Source organism: Penaeus chinensis, chromosome 9 (genome assembly GCF_019202785.1).
Source record: "Penaeus chinensis breed Huanghai No. 1 chromosome 9, ASM1920278v2, whole genome shotgun sequence".
Classification (NCBI taxonomy): Eukaryota; Metazoa; Arthropoda; class Malacostraca; order Decapoda; family Penaeidae; genus Penaeus; species Penaeus chinensis.
This window is the reverse complement of record NC_061827.1, coordinates 10522251-10537250: the sequence shown is the minus strand read 5'-3', so window position 1 is coordinate 10537250 and position 15000 is coordinate 10522251. Positions and strand designations below refer to the sequence as shown.

The window sequence follows — 15000 nt, the reverse complement described above, 5'->3', positions numbered from 1 at the left end:
ACCATAGTAGTCGCGATGCTGTGGTATTATGCCTCGATCAAATATGGCAGTCATGATGCTACGGTATGGCTTTAACCTTCGTGGAAAATATATTGATGTAGTCAGTGTCCGGTACCTTGCTCTATCTTTCCGGCCCGTCCTCCTCTTTCTCATCATCATGATTAATAATGATATCGTGTTATTATTGTCATAGTAATAGTAATAATGATAATAATAATGATGGTGATTATTATCACTATCATTATCATCATCATCATCATTATTATTGTTAGTATAACTAATATAATTATCATTATTATTATTATTATTATTATTATTAATATTATTGTTATTGTTATTATTATTATCATTATTACTATTATTATCATCATTATTATTATCATTATCATCATTGTTATTATCATTATTATTATTGTTATTATTTATTTTACCACTCTTATTGTTGTTATCATCATAATATTTTTATTATCATTATCATCAGTAGAAATGGTATGAATCAAAATGAATATCTTCATAATTCAAGATATGCATTTAACCGGTTTCGAATATCTTCGTCAGAAATACATGTATTTCTGACGAAGACATATTCGGCACCGGTTAAATACATGTATTTCTGACGAAGAAATATTCGAAGCCGGTTGAATACATAATTTGTATTATGTAGATATTCATTCTCATTCAAACCTTTTCTACATTTGTCGCTATAAATACGGTTCATTATCATCAGTATCACTATTATCATTACCACTATCATTACTATAATTATTATCAGTATCACTATTATCATTACCACTATCATTACTATAATTATTATCATAATCATTATTATCATTACTAACGTCATCATTCAATGAGAAGCACTATGGGAATTGCAAATGCATATCGAAGTTATTCTGAATATACACAATAAATTAATGACACTTATGGAAATACGTTCCAATGCTAAACGTAAAAAATCAAGCAATCATTTATTATCATTACAAAAACCTTTGCAGTTATATCGTTCGTGGAACACAGGTCTCGTAGACACAATAAATGCCTAATGAGTATAAGGCTATAAATGGTCAAAGATTCTGGTATAACCTAATACACATTCTAAATACAGGACAGAAAATGATATTGCGAAAAATACATGTGGTAAATGTTGACCATCAAGCAGATAACATCAGAAAAGAATCTATTCCAACCTCAATAACCGCTGTTTCATAATAGTATCTCGAAGATTTTAACAGGTTAACAAGTGCGTTAATGTTTTCATATATTTCTGTAGAAGAGTTCTCTTCATCAAAGTGTACTTATTCACATTTATACTACACAGAAATCAGTATTATGCATCCCGATATGTTATCTTCTTGATTTCTTTATCTAATGCATGATAGCATCCTCTTATCTACATCTCATGATCGTCTTAAGTAAATATCTGATCCCTATATTATGTAGTGAACATTATGTCTTACATAAGAAATGTGCTCGAAGTATACGCGAACGCGCGAGTACAGTAAGCATTAATTATAAAATCCTTGTCACCAGAAAAAATACAAACCTTTCAATATAATCTCTATTCCTTTTCCCTCACAATAATCTCACACTTCAATAAAATATCGTAATGATATAACCCTACTTTTTATCAGAAAAAATAACATACGAAAGAACTCGAGGTACTGTGTGGGTGAAGTGCGGATTAGCAGCAGTTGGCAGGCAGCGCAGGGAAGTCGCAGCGCCGTCCTCCGTGGTGGCGACTTCGATGCGAACGCCGTCAGACGATGCAGAGAGCGGTAGGCAGATTGCTGCTACATCTTCTTTCGTGTGCGCCTAGGTAATGGCGTGAAATTGTGTATTCAGACTACAGATATTGTGATTAGAAGGTTGCGACTCGATTTGATAGGCTACAGGTGTTAGCGATAGGGTTTTATGTAGTTAGAGGAAGTAGTAGTGATGACCAATGTTTTATTTCGTATGTTTACCTTCCATGTCATAAGTTTTCAACATTAGTTTATTACTCTTTGTGTTATCCAAACGTACGTGTGCTGCAGCAAGGCATACGAGTAAGATATATTGTTGGAAATCAGTTGTACTTTTAGTTGCTGGTAGAAATAAACAATAACACGTGCGTTCATGTTTACAGCCGACGATAACGCGACTTGGCGACTGCATCATATGATCGCGAATAAAGTAATTGTTGATTGATACTTTTACGACAAATTAAATGAATATCAACCCAGATTATTTCACTAAAATGTCTTAGACTATTTTCATAGAAATGTATAAACTTAGTTTTTATTGAATCGGAATGGTAATGCAGGTAATTGCGGATATGGTACGAGTTTCTAGTCAGATACATAGATCTTTTATGTCTTATTTTAAATTCATATTTTGTTAAGAACATAACCACGTGTGGCTGAGAGTTGACCCATAGTTGGTCATAAAAGTAAACATATCAAATAAATCGGCTTAAAAAAAGAAGTGCTGTATTCTATGGTATCTTTTCATAGAAGCCATTATCCCAGGACTTTTCGCTGTTTGTGGTGTGGCATGCCTTCTGACACCTGTTTGCTGAAATAAGTTATAAAATAATTTTTTTTTTAATTACCAAGTATTGATCAGTATGATTTGATATAGTTGCTTCCTTTTGATTATGTAATCATAAGTTTTTAACTTATTCTTTGGATTTCAGACATAATTGTTACCCATGTAAAAATTACAAATGAGAAATAGATATAATGATATGGTTTTTACAAAATTTACAAATTTTTTTTATAATTTGCTGGAAATGTTTATGATTGATATATAAGATTAAATTGTATGTAAATTAACCCGAAAAGGACAGTATAGGTCTACACCCATACTCAGACAAAAGTAGGAAATGTTTCTTTACCTGTTGATTTTTTTTTATTTGCTAATTACAGAGTTTTAGATATTTGTTTTCTGTCAAGATGTATACGTACATTACTGATAGTATTTTTTTTTTTTTTTGCTTTTACTTTTACTTTTTAAAAATTACAATTTAGGGAAACACCTATCACTAGTAACAGCTGGTATCCTGCTAAGGGAGCCCAAAGACCCACAAGGAGAGTTAATAGGACATAAAGTGTTATTTCAAAGTCATAAAAAAAGATTTATGTACATTACCTCCATCCCAAACCTTCCAAGATTTAGAAATCTTTGTTTCAGTCACTTTGATTTTCTCCTTAAACTTTAAAAATCCCTGCTTCACAGATTATTATTTATTTTATTACACCCAAAAGCAACAAGTCTTGCAACAATCAGAATTGAAAAACAAGTACAGAGTACTGTTGTCTCATAGGGCACTCTGAGGACACACACACATACATATATATGAAAAAAAGGCCTGGAGATGAGAAAATTTGCCAATTAGAGTTATGGTTGTATTGTAGCCCTCACAGGTTGGCAATTTTATTACTATAATTATATTGGTATGTTAGAAAACCATCTGTTTTTTTAAAGGATTTTTGGATAGGTAAGGGTTGGATTGAATTTTGTTTTTTGTGAGGACTGTGTTCATTCATAGTGGTAGTATTTTGTGTCATCACATAATTTTTGTTATATACAGTGTTTAAGAAAGTATCATCATAATTGATTTTACTTTAATCAAATATTTTTCAAAACCGTATAAACTTTTTTACCAGCTGTGTAAAAAAATGGCTCGGGGAAGTACTTGGATGACAGATTATGCTGAAGATGTGCTAGCATGGATGCACACCAAGGAACTCCAACATATGGCTTACAATGGGAATTCACCACAGGTTTGTTATCCGTAAAATTCTTGAACTTTTATACTTATCATGTAGTAAAAATCCCCAGCCTTGCTTTTCTTTACCATGTTTGCTTTGTGCCCCTAGCTTTGCATTTGCACTTACCTCCTGTGTCCTCCTATCACCCACTTTCTCTTTTTTCCTGCAGTCTTTCTTTTCATGTTTTCTTCCCTACCTCCTGCTTCTGTTCTTGTCTTCTTTTTTTTTTTTTCCTTGTTTCCACTCTCCATACCCATCTTCCCCTTCCTGTCTCCCTTATTCCTCCCTCTGTCCTTCACTTCTTCCTCCTTGCTGGTGTTTTTATTTCCCCTTTTGTCCCTCCCTTCCTTTTCCTATTCCCTCCCTCCCTTCCTTTCTTTCCCATTCCCTCTCTCCCTTCCTTTCTTTCCCATTCCCTCTCTCCCTTCCTTTCTTTCCCATTCCCTCTCTCCCTTCCTTTCTTTCCCATTCCCTCCCTCCCTTCCTTTCTTTCCCATTCCCTCCCTCCCTTCCTTTCTTTCCCATTCCCTCCCTCCCTTCCTTTCTTTCCCATTCCCTCCCTCCCTTCCTTTCTTTCCCATTCCCTCTCTCCCTTCCTTTCTTTCCCATTCCCTCTCTCCCTTCCTTTCTTTCCCATTCCCTCCCTCCCTTCCTTTCTTTCCCATTCCCTCCCTCCCTTCCTTTCTTTCCCATTCCCTCCCTCCCTTCCTTTCTTTCCCATTCCCTCCCTCCCTTCCTTTCTTTCCCATTCCCTCCTCCCTTCCTTTCTTTCCCATTCCCTCTCTCCCTTCCTTTCTTTCCCATTCCCTCTCTCCCTTCCTTTCTTTCCCATTCCTCTCTCCCTTCCTTTCTTTCCCATTCCCTCTCTCCCTTCCTTTCTTTCCCATTCCCTCTCTCCCTTCCTTTCTTTCCCATTCCTCTCTCCCTTCCTTTCTTTCCCATTCCCTCTCTCCCTTCCTTTCTTTCCCATTCCCTCTCTCCCTTCCTTTCTTTCCCATTCCCTCTCTCCCTTCCTTTCTTTCCCATTCCCTCTCTCCCTTCCTTTCTTTCCCATTCCCTCCCTCCCTTCCTTTCTTTCCCATTCCCTCTCTCCCTTCCTTTCTTTCCCATTCCCTCTCTCCCTTCCTTTCTTTCCCATTCCCTCTCTCCCTTCCTTTCTTTCCCATTCCCTCTCTCCCTTCCTTTCTTTCCCATTCCCTCTCTCCCTTCCTTTCTTTCCCATTCCCTCTCTCCCTTCCTTTCTTTCCCATTCCCTCTCTCCCTTCCTTTCTTTCCCATTCCCTCTCTCCCTTCCTTTCTTTCCCATTCCCTCTCCTCCCTTCCTTTCTTTCCCATTCCCTCCTCCCTTCCTTTCTTTCCCATTCCCTCTCTCCCTTCCTTTCTTTCCCATTCCCTCTCTCCCTTCCTTTCTTTCCCATTCCCTCCCTCCCTTCCTTTCTTTCCCATTCCCTCCCTCCCTTCTTTCTTTCCATTCTCTCCCTTCCTTCCTCCCTCCCATTCTTGTCCCTTTCCCTCCCTCCATTCTTCTCCCTTTCCCTCCCCCATTCTTGTCCCTTTCCCTCCTCCCATCTTGTCCCTTTCCCTCCCTCCATTCCTGTCCCTTTCCCTCCCTCCATTCCTTTCCCTTTCCCTCCCTCCATTCCTGTCCCTTTCCCTCCCTCCATTCTTGTCCCTTTCCCTCCCTCCATTCTTGTCCCTTTTCCCTCATCTTCCCTTTCCTCCTCCATTCTTGTCCCTTTCCCTCCCTCCCATTCTTGTCCCTTTCCTCCCTCCCATTTCCCCTTCCATTCCTCCCTTGTCCCTTTTTCCTTCCTCCTCCATTCTTTCCCTTCCTCCCTCCTCTTCTTCCTTTCCCCCCCCTTGTCCCTTTCCTCCCTCCATTCTTGTCCCTTTCCCTCCCTCCATTCTTGTCCCTTTTCCTCCCTCCATTCTTGTCCCTTTTTCCCTCCCTCCATTCTTGTCCCTTTCCCTCCCTCCCATTCTTGTCCCTTTCCCTCCCTCCATTCCTTGTCCCTTTTCCTCCCTCCATTCTTGTCCCTTTTCCTCCCTCCATTCTTGTCCCTTTCCCTCCTCCATTCTTGTCCCTTTCCCTCCCTCCATTCTTGTCCCTTTCCCTCCCTCCATTCTTGTCCCTTTCCCTCCCTCCATTCTTGTCCTTTCCCTCCCTCCATTCTTGTCCCTTTCCCTCCCTCCATTCTTGTCCCTTTCCCTCCCTCCATTCTTGTCCCTTTCCCTCCCTCCATTCTTGTCCCTTTCCCTCCCTCCATTCTTGTCCCTTTCCCTCCCTCCATTCTTGTCCCTTTCCCTCCCTCCATTCTTGTCCCTTTCCCTCCCTCCATTCTTGTCCCTTTCCCTCCCTCCATTCTTGTCCCTTTCCCTCCCTCCCATTCTTGTCCCTTTCCCTCCCTCCCATTCTTGTCCCTTTCCCTCCCTCCATTCTTGTCCCTTTCCCTCCCTCCCATTCTTGTCCCTTTTCCTCCCTCCATTCTTGTCCCTTTCCCTCCCTCCCTTCTTGTCCCTTTCCCTCCCTCCATTCTTGTCCCTTTCCTCCCTCCCAATCTTGTCCCCTTTCCCCCCTCCCATTCTTGTCCCTTTCCCTCCCTCCCATTCTTGTCCCTTTCCTCCCTCCCATTCTTGTCCCTTTCCCTCCCTCCCATTCTTGTCCCTTTCCCTCCCTCCCATTCTTGTCCCTTTCCCTCCCTCCATTCTTGTCCCTTTCCCTCCCTCCCATTCTTGTCCCTTTCCCTCCCTCCATTCTTGTCCCTTTCCCTCCCTCCCATTCTTGTCCCTTTCCCTCCCTCCCATTCTTGTCCCTTTCCCTCCCTCCCATTCTTGTCCCTTTCCCTCCCTCCCATTCTTGTCCCTTCTCCCTCCCTCCCATTCTTGTCCCTTTCCCTCCCTCCCATTCTTGTCCCTTTCCCTCCCTCCCATTCTTGTCCCTTTTCCCTCCCTCCCATTCTTGTCCCTTTCCTCCCTCCCATTCTTGTCCCTTTCCCTCCCTCCCATTCTTGTCCCTTTCCCTCCCTCCATTCTTGTCCCTTTCCCTCCCTCCCATTCTTGTCCCTTTCCCTCCCTCCATTCTTGTCCTTTCCCTCCCTCCCATTCTTGTCCCTTTCCCTCCCTCCCATTCTTGTCCCTTTCCCTCCCTCCCATTCTTGTCCCTTTCCCTCCCTCCCATTCTTGTCCCTTTCCCTCCCTCCCATTCTTGTCCCTTTCCCTCCCTCCCATTCTTGTCCCTTTCCCTCCCTCCCATTCTTGTCCCTTTCCCTCCCTCCCATTCTTGTCCCTTTCCCTCCCTCCCATTCTTGTCCCTTTCCCTCCCTCCCATTCTTGTCCCTTTCCCTCCCTCCCATTCTTGTCCCTTTCCCTCCCTCCCATTCTTGTCCCTTTCCCTCCCTCCCATTCTTGTCCCTTTCCCTCCCTCCCATTCTTGTCCCTTTCCCTCCCTCCCATTCTTGTCCCTTTCCCTCCCTCCCATTCTTGTCCCTTTCCCTCCCTCCCATTCTTGTCCCTTTCCCTCCCTCCCATTCTTGTCCCTTTCCCTCCCTCCCATTCTTGTCCCTTTCCCTCCCTCCCATTCTTGTCCCTTTCCCTCCCTCCCATTCTTGTCCCTTTCCCTCCCTCCCATTCTTGTCCCTTTCCCTCCCTCCCATTCTTGTCCCTTTCCATCCCTCCCATTCTTGTCCCTTTCCCTCCCTCCCATTCTTGTCCCTTTCCCTCCCTCCCATTCTTGTCCCTTTCCCTCCCTCCCATTCTTGTCCCTTTCCCTCCCTCCCATTCTTGTCCCTTTCCCTCCCTCCCATTCTTGTCCCTTTCCCTCCCTCCCATTCTTGTCCCTTTCCCTCCCTCCCATTCTTGTCCCTTTCCCTCCCTCCCATTCTTCTCCCTTTCCCTCCCTCCCATTCTTCTCCCTTTCCCTCCCTCCCATTCTTCTCCCTTTCTCCTTCCTCTGTCCCTGTTTTCTCAATAGATTTACTGAGTTTAGGAGGGTATTAAAGAAATCAAAATATATAAGGTTAGAATGCCTGAAAAACAAATTACCTGACTAAACCAGCCAGATGTCATTGTAATAAGATCCCTGTCACTTACCTTATTTAAAGGTATTTTTTATTCCAGCTGGCAATGCGAGGAGCTCTGGTAGAATTTTTACGTATAGTCAGTGAGCGCTTGAAATTAAGTGTAGCAACAACTCATCTGTCAGTATACCTTCTTGATAGATTTATGGATGCGCATCACATATCTGACAACCAATTACGTCTTACTGCTCTCACTGCTATACTGTTGGCAGGTATTTTTCCTAATTATTATTATTTTTTTAAATTCCAGAAATGCTTGGATGTGAATAGTAGAAAAAAGGACAGTTAGGTATATTAAAGTATTGTCATTCCTTATTTGGGATTTTTTTCAGCAAAATTTGAAGAGAAGGATATGAATGTGCCAAGAATTCCAGAGTTGAATGCATTTGCCAACAGCAGATATAGCATAGCTATCTTTAACTCAATGGAAGCATTTATGTTGACATTTTTTAACTGGAGCATAGGTATGTCTACTTTTTATTACCATCACACTTGAGAAATGTTATACCTTTATTTCCTTTCATTCAATGCAAGAATATATATATATATGTATTTTATTATGACCATTTCAATTTTCCCCATAATGTTGATACTGCTAAGTATTTGATGGAAAGATAGAATACTGAGAGGTTTCTTTTAAATGGTATGTATTAAAATATAATTGTATACAAAATCTTATCCAGGAACAGTTACGGTTGCCCACTTCGCTGAATTTTATTTAATGCGTGGAGTGACTGCTGGTGACACAATGGAAGGAGCCACACTTGCTGAACCTGCTCTGGCAAGACAGTCGCTTTGGAAGGCAACTGCTCATTTTCTTGATATATCTCTGCAAGGTAAATAGCTGTAGTTAAATTACTACTGCATTTACTTTTGTTTCATGAATGCAGAAAATAGATAAATGTTTGGCTTAATTATTTCCTGATTATCAATTCCAGCTAGTCATATAATGCTTCAGCAGTTTAAGTTTCTCTTATGGATAGGAGAAAAGAACACTGCATATATATATAACAGAGAAGATTAATGAATCAATATAGTCTTATATATATATATATATATATATATATATATATATATATATATATATATATATATATATATATATATATATATATATGATGAAAGCTTTATCCCCAAAAGGATGGCAAAGTATATGTTGGGAAGAAAAACTATTTTGGTGTGCTTTAATCTGTACGCTACAAATACCCAAAAAAGAGACATAAAGGTTCATAACAGTGCCAGAAGATTTTGATAGCCCAAATCCCAAATGAAAGAGACAGAATTTATGAAGATAAATATGTTTTTCTAGACAAATACTCCCTGTAAAGACCTGTCCACACAAGCGGCATTATCAGAAGACACATCAGCGGGCAACTGTAAATGGGTCTTCACAGGCAAGAAAACAATGAGTAAACTATTTGTTAACCAAGTAGATTGTCCACCCATGACATCAACTCCACTTGTACCCACCCTTATGCCCATCGATCATGCCTGCTTGTGTGGAAAAGCCTTAAACTCTAGCTGAAGGTGGGAGGTCACTCAAAATTCCTTGGGCCAATCTGTCATCTACCCGAGATAATTAAAAATTAATAATAATAAATAAATAAAAAAAAAAAAATCTGGTTTACCACAATAAGTCTGGTTTGTGTAGTTTTTTTTTTTGTTTTTTTTTTTTACCAGGCATCAGTGTATTCAACAGGTTAAAGCAGATATATCAGCTCAAGTTGTTCTACTTTAGTATCTGTAGTATTGAAAATCTAAAATGTTTTTTTAATGACTTTTGCCATGTTTCAACTAGTGTGCTTGTATAGCTCTGTACTTCAGGTTATTATGTCCCATATTAGTATTGATAGACCTGTAATTATGTTTGAATATTAAAAATGCAGTTGTACAGTTGTTTACTACTTCATTGTTTGTTTTTTCAGTGTATCAACAATCCTGTTTTTTTTATGGAGCATGGTGGGTTATGGTTTCTTTACACCTTGATATGTGTATGCTTATATGTATAAGTAAATATGAATGGCTGTATCTACCTCATAACTGATTATGTGATTCATTTAAGGTTGTATTTTAGATTTGTTTTAGTTCAAGGAGAATGTGTTCTTATCAACCATTACTTTTGCAGGATTTTAATTTTAGTTCCTTGCATTGTATTTGTTAATTTCAAAGGTAATGGGTAAAACAATTTCAACTACATTTGTATCTAGATAATTCTGTCTCCATGTTTTTTCTATAGCAAAACAGTTAGAATCTTTACTTGAAAGCATAGTCTCTAAGAGAATTTTGTAAAAATGTGAATGAATAATTTGTTTAACAGGAATTAACCAGTTTGTAAGGAGAAACCTATTTTGAGTTTATTTTTACAATATTTTTCAGACCAGGTTTTTCTTCAGTGGCGTTGCTCACAGGTGGCAGCTGCTTGTGTTGCATGCGGTCGCTTGTGCTGCCATTTGCTACCAACATGGCCAGTATCTCTCCAAGCAACGACTGGTTACCACCTACAGTCCCTCTCACAGCTTATGGATCTATTGTTTAGGTCAGTTGTTCCTGAAAGTGTTTTGTTAGTTCATGTTAATTTTACATTTCTATCATCCAACTTATTTGACACCAATAGTGTCTAATGTTGGAGCTATAACATAAATTTGGATAAGTTTTGTATATATGTATATATATATGTATATGTATATGTAATAACACATGGAGTACTTATAACTGTGATACACTGGTTTTCATTTTGGTTATCCTCATCCTTCCTTTTTCTATAAGTTTGGATGATCCTTTTGAGTACAGATTGTTCCACAGTACCTTTGAGTCTTATAAACATGTTCCAAACAAAAGTAATCTTATATATCCCTTATGTATTTATTTATTTTGTTTTTGTTTTTCTCCCCCATCCAAAACTTTCCACATTTACTTCAGATGTAGAAACCTGTCTTGAGAAATTTAAATATACCCCTTTCTTCAAGCTAGAATTCTTTTGTTCACAACAAATCACATTGTAAAATCTTTGCATTGTAGCTGCCAACAATTTCAAATGCATTCATATAAATTTTTCCTTATCAAAAATTAACATATCTTCCTATTAGTGTACTGTTGGCATCCAGTGTAACACAATTAATATATTTCTTTATAGCATGTGCCTAAAATATATAATTCTTTTTTACTTTCTTTTGATGACTTTATAGGTCATAGACCACAAAACTGTTGATGACTCACATATGTCAGAAGCTAATTCATGGTGTTTACTACATTTCTACCATATTGATTTTTTATATTTAGACTTGACAGGTTTTATTATTTTCCTTTTCCTTTCTTCTTTTCCTAAATAGGCTGTATGAGAGTGAAGACAAAGCTAGTGTTTGCAGCACTCCTGATTCAGGGTATGGCAGTCGATGCTCCAGCGTCCAAGGTTCACCTGTTTCTCATAGATTAGGGGAAGTATAGGTAAAAAGCATTCGATACCTTTCCACTACAGCCTGAAGTGGACAAAATGTTCAAAAGAAAAAAAAAAAAAAAAAAAATTGTGTGTGCCTTTATAAACCAATAATTTATTGCATGTTCCTTACACCATTTCATGCACTTGAAGTCACTGATATACTTTGTTTATGGTGTCTGGATCATGGCTAACTCGAGATTAGGGTTGTTAATTGTATTTCAAAAAAGGAATCTATTATTTTTAGGTGGAAGGCACATAGCTGTTGGATATAGTTTCCTCCTTTCTGTGATATTCTTGTTGCTGCCAGAAATTTTGGTGGCTAAATTTTGCAATATTACTTTGCTAATTTTGATGTGTTAAAAAAGGAACTACCCATTTCTATGATATCTGATTATAGTTAAGGTATAATATATAATGGATCAGTCTTAAGTTATTGGGTGTGGAGCATGTGTTTGAAGTATGAGAAAGTTGTGATCTGCTTTAAAGCATTTGATTCTGTTTCTGTTTTTTAACCAAACATTTGTCCTCTTGCTGCTTTACTGCTGGGACTTTTTGGTGCTAAATATGACTATTGGTAAAGTCAAAGTATTATGGAGAGAATGTAAATATTTACATCCAAATTTAAATATTCCAGTTGTTTCTTTTTTTTTTGTATCCATGATATTCTTTAATGTATTAAAAAGTTATGTATGGAAATTATACTCACCAATTGTAATCAGTTTAGGGTAAAAATATACCCCAATTTATATCGTGCAAGGTGATGATAGTTAGAAAAATAGTTAAAATGGAATAACCCCAGTCAAGTTCAAATTTGTACTCCCCCTATGTCAGTTCATAAACATTCCATTATTTTAACCATAAGATGAAATTTCCCAGTGCAGGATGTCTGGAGTCAGTTTGATTTCTTTGCATATGAAACTGGTGAGTATTCAATTAATCCATACATATATGCTTAGTTTTATAATTACAAATGTAAATTATTTTATTACACTGCTACTTCTAATGGGAACAGATAAGGTGTCTGATGGTAGTATTGGTAGAATTGGTGCTATTTGCAATTATGTGTTGTGCATTAGCAAGACACATAAACTTCGGAACCTTAAAGGTAGATTTGGAACTACTTTAATTTTCCTTGTGCATATCATTCTTGATATTCATCAGCTACAGCAAGTGATTACTGTCTGTGATATGTATTTAACGGATTTTTGCTTTGTGTTGATTGGTATTAGTATTAGTTGCACAATAAGTTTACCATAATTTTGTTAGGGTTACTTTTCATTATCCAATGTAAATAAAAGTTAAAATTTCTTTCTGTGTTCTAGTCAAAGTTCTAGTAAGAGTATTTTTTGTTTAACAGATGTTTTGCTTTTCTGTGATACACATTTTGTTTCTTTGTTGTGTAATTGTATGACTATGGCTCAGATGAGCCTTTCAGTAAATGTTTTCATTATGTATATTTTTATTAATCACAGATTTTTTCTTACCTACAGTGGTATTAAGAACAATAGGTTTACAAGATGTGTGGCAGTCTTAACATTCCAGAAAAGAATAGTAATTAGTGAAATATGACTGGCAGCAACTATGGATTAACTTTTTGATATGGAAAAAGTTTGAGGATTAATACAGGCACAGCTGTATTTAACAGGTTCGAATTATATGCGTGTCACAAACTGCTCCTGAGGATATAATTGAAACTGGGCAAATCCAGACCTTGCACTGTGAAGGTGTTTATTCTCATTCACACACTTTCCTAAACTTGTTAAATGTCATTTTGATGCAAAAACTTTTTTAGTGTGTTGTGCCACAATAGGATCCAAAAGGGTAATTTAAATGCACTGTAGGTCAAAGACCAGACATGCCATATTGAGTAACCTCTACTGGTATACCAAGTTCTCATATTTTGATATGGTAAAATATGGTATATAGGGAAAGGTAAGTTATGCTCCGTAAAGTGAATAATAATGGAGAGTAAGAAAGTAGATCATTACACAGCATTTACCTTGGTACCAGGATACAAAGGAATTAAGAATATTGCACTTCTCACACTGCCTCTGAACTGCAGTCTAGTTCTTGATTGGGCCTGGTATTCTCAAAACACTACTTCTGTAAAAGGTATAGGTAGTTTTAGTCTATACCCTACTAAACTCAGTTTTTTACACATTTAAAATTGCTTGGTTAACTTAAAACTTTATTATTTTGAAAAAGACTTCTCAATGGAGAAAATATTTACCACCAAGTAATCATTTAATCATAATGAAAACTATGAAGCTAGTATAATAGTCTCACTATTACCTTTACAGTACTGTAGATACACAAGCAATTTTGCAATACTTTCATCAAGGAAACCATTTACTATGGGATTTAATTATGAACTTGGAAACATAGGTACCCTTTTACAAATGTTTACAGGAAAGTAATTTTGTACTGGATGGGTATATATAAACAAAACACCAAATAAATTTGTTTCAATTTAATATATAAAGTTTACAAAATGACTAAGAGATATAAATGTTAATCTCTCGCTTGCATTTTGCCATTCATCCAAGTAAACTTGTTTAAATGGAAAAAAAATCTTGGTAACTCTTACCATAAACTGTACTTAGGTTTTTCTTTGGTTAAAGCATAACCACAAAACATTATCAACTGAAGCTTTTTTTTTCAATTTGAAGAGAACAGTGAATTTCCTTACTAAAATGAAGCCTTAAGACAGTTTGAGCAAACCAAATGGGATGTGAATAGGATTACTTGATTATATCCTTAGGGAACCAGCCTTTCCATAAAATTATACATCTGCTTATGATGAATGTAAAAAATGCAAAATAACCTTTAAATCTTTTGGAAAGTTTACAATTAAATTTATTTTGACAAAGAAAGTGTTCCTGGATAGAAATTATAATTTTATCTTCAATGACAATGTGGTCCTTCAGATTTCAAGTAACCACTCTCCATACTTGGGTGCAGATATCTTGCTGGAGTTATTCAACACGAGAGTAAACTCGCTTGCAAACAACGTCATCAACCTTGCACTCCTGAAAATTAAAAAATAATTTATAGATTACAATTATTAATATATATATATTTTTTGATTGTGTATCAAAGACTTCCTTAAAATATAATCCATGATTAATTATGACCATATTTCAAATTTTCTTACCATTAGCATCTTGTCATCGGAGAATTCACGGAGAAGCTCAGAATCCTTCTCTTTCTTCTCCTTGTCTCCAACTTGCTTGTGAACTAGCTTGTTGCCATCCAAAGTAATGGTTGACTGAAAAGTACATTTGAATAAATACATACATCTGAAGGTAATTAAACTACACATAAAATATAGAATCACTGGCATAACAAACACATGTAGAAAGGAAATCCATGTTCAATTGCAGTTTAAAATTATTATGAATATCAACTAAAATTTCTAGCTGTCGGTAGTCAGAAATAAAAATATATTTAACTCCTGTAAACAAACAGATATAAGTAGAGCATACTATTTTTTTTTTTTTTTTTTTTTTTTAAAGAAGAAAAAAAAAAAGCAACTGCACCTCACCTTTACAACACGGCCATCAGCTGTGGTCTCTTCAAATTCCTCCCCCAACTTGAACTTGATCTCTGTGGTCTTAAAAGTGGTGGTCGTTTTCATTGAGTAGGTATCGCCGTCCTTGGTGATCTCGACGGTGGGGGTTGCAGCATTACCCATCTTGCGCATCACCAAGCCAACACCTGAGAATGGATGTCGGCG

At 37.4% G+C, this 15000-nt stretch overlaps 2 protein-coding genes across 3 annotated transcripts in view; one reads left to right on the top strand and one right to left on the bottom strand.

Annotated features, from left to right (window-relative positions):
• The first annotated feature begins 1651 nt into the window (after positions 1-1651).
• On the top strand, positions 1652-13837 carry LOC125029002 (cyclin-J-like). 2 transcript variants are annotated; one of them, XM_047618701.1, is made up of 7 exons: positions 1652-1775; positions 3648-3764; positions 7869-8040; positions 8161-8292; positions 8512-8664; positions 10205-10364; positions 11158-13837. In XM_047618701.1, the coding sequence occupies exons 1-7, from the start codon at positions 1764-1766 to the stop codon at positions 11270-11272; spliced, it is 861 nt and encodes a 286-aa protein (XP_047474657.1). In that variant the 5' UTR covers positions 1652-1763; the 3' UTR covers positions 11273-13837. The 2 variants fall into 2 exon arrangements, with proteins under 2 accessions (XP_047474657.1, XP_047474658.1); XM_047618702.1 differs by having other exon boundaries at positions 1691-1816.
• The window catches only part of LOC125029003 (sodium/calcium exchanger regulatory protein 1-like), a 16924-nt gene continuing 15643 nt past the window's right edge, over positions 13720-15000 (bottom strand). Inside the window, exons 2-4 of the mRNA XM_047618703.1 lie at positions 14809-14981; positions 14419-14532; positions 13720-14293 (exon numbers count right to left, since the gene is read on the bottom strand). Of these exons, the coding sequence (XP_047474659.1) occupies positions 14240-14293; positions 14419-14532; positions 14809-14981 (341 nt within the window). The 3' untranslated portion in view covers positions 13720-14239. The remainder of the gene's footprint in view (positions 14294-14418; positions 14533-14808; positions 14982-15000) is intronic.